General features: G+C 38.1%; 1 protein-coding gene across 1 annotated transcript in view; it reads left to right on the top strand.

The window, feature by feature from the left end:
* LOC106818439 (tubulin-specific chaperone D-like) overlaps nt 1–1,537 on the top strand; it is a gene marked incomplete at its 3' end in the record, with an annotated part of 36,752 nt that overhangs the window by 4,182 nt on the left and 31,033 nt on the right. The window contains exon 3 of the mRNA XM_014823149.1: nt 574–706. Within this exon, the coding sequence (XP_014678635.1) occupies nt 574–706 (133 nt within the window). The remainder of the gene's footprint in view (nt 1–573; nt 707–1,537) is intronic.

Here is a 1,537-nt window from a genome sequence, read left to right on the forward strand (position 1 = left end):
TGATGGTTACGTAATGTACAATATGTGATGGTTACGTAATGTACAATATGTGATGGTTACGTAATGTACAATATGTGACGGTTACGTAATGTACAATATGTGGTGGTTACGTAATGTACAATATGTGGCGGTTACGTAATGTACAATATGTGGTGGTTACGTAATGTACAATATGTGATGCTTACGTAATGTACAATATGTGATGGTTACTTAATGTACAATATGTGTCGGTTACGTAATGTACAATATGTGGTAGTGACATAATATTATATGGCGGTTACGTAATGTACAATATATGGTGGGTATGTAATGTACAGTATATGGTGGGTATATGTAATGTGTTACATTACATAGGTCATTCAGGGAGTAACATGGACAGTCTAATATCAGATATCGGAGTCCGATAGTAAATCACAGAAAGTTGACTTCAGACTTGCATTAGTAATTTCTATCCCCCCTCAATTTTTACGTTCTGAGCTCGTATTTTCTATCAAGTTATATTTTCTATCTAATCTCATATTATCTCCTAAACAGAACGATGGTCCTTTTTTTTACTGATTTTTTTTCTTGCAGCTGTGAAAATCTTGTGTCGGCTGTCAGACATAGACCTGATTTCACACAAGAACAGTATTCTGAGAAAGCTGAACATAAAGGTCACACAGCGGCTTGGGCTGACGTTCCTGAAGCCGAAACAAGCCGCGTGGAGGTTTGTAGTTTCTCATGGCCCACTCTCCCTCTTGAATGTGCCTCCACATTATAGGCACAGGGGGTAGACATTTATTTTTGAACAAGGGAGTCCAACTGACTCTCTACCCTCAAAAAGAGGGAGTCCGCAACAAAATGAGGCAGTTCGCAGTCTGAAGTTCAAAACTAAAGATATTAACAATAACGCATGTGCTTATTTTGAAGATTCATGTGGTTGCATGTCTGCCAAATTTTCTTTGGACATTTGCTGAAAAAATATGGTAATTCTGCGAGGCCGTGTTCTGGAACGAACTTTAGTTAGTATAGCAGAATTTCAGGGAGTCACACGGACTCCAGCATATGTCCAATCAGAGAGTCTGACAGTAAATCAGTGAGTATTTGACTCCGGGCTCGCGTTAATTTCGCACCCTGCAGTCAGGACGATGCAAGTTAATGCCATTGTATGCCCTCTTATACCCTCATATATCTTTCGTTATCCTGCTTATGCCTCGTGCTGATTCCAACACAGTTTTCACATGCAGTGTTTAGTTTAGAACAGCAGAATGATGCTGCCCACGTTTTTACATCAATGCAAAATATGTGTATTCAATGCAGAATATGTGTATTCAATGCAGAATATGTGTATTCAATGCAGAATATGTGCATTCAATGCAAAATATGTGCATTCAATGCAGAATATGTGTATTCAATGCAGAATGTGTGTATTCAATGCAGAATGTGTGTGTTTAATGCATGTGTGTATTCAATGCATAATGTGTGTATTCAATGCAGAATGTGTGTGTTTAATGCATGTGTGTATTCAATGCATAATGTGTGTATTCAATGCAGAATG

This window comes from Priapulus caudatus, unplaced genomic scaffold (assembly GCF_000485595.1).
Source record: "Priapulus caudatus unplaced genomic scaffold, Priapulus_caudatus-5.0.1 Scaffold2244, whole genome shotgun sequence".
Classification (NCBI taxonomy): domain Eukaryota; kingdom Metazoa; phylum Priapulida; class Priapulimorpha; order Priapulimorphida; family Priapulidae; genus Priapulus; species Priapulus caudatus.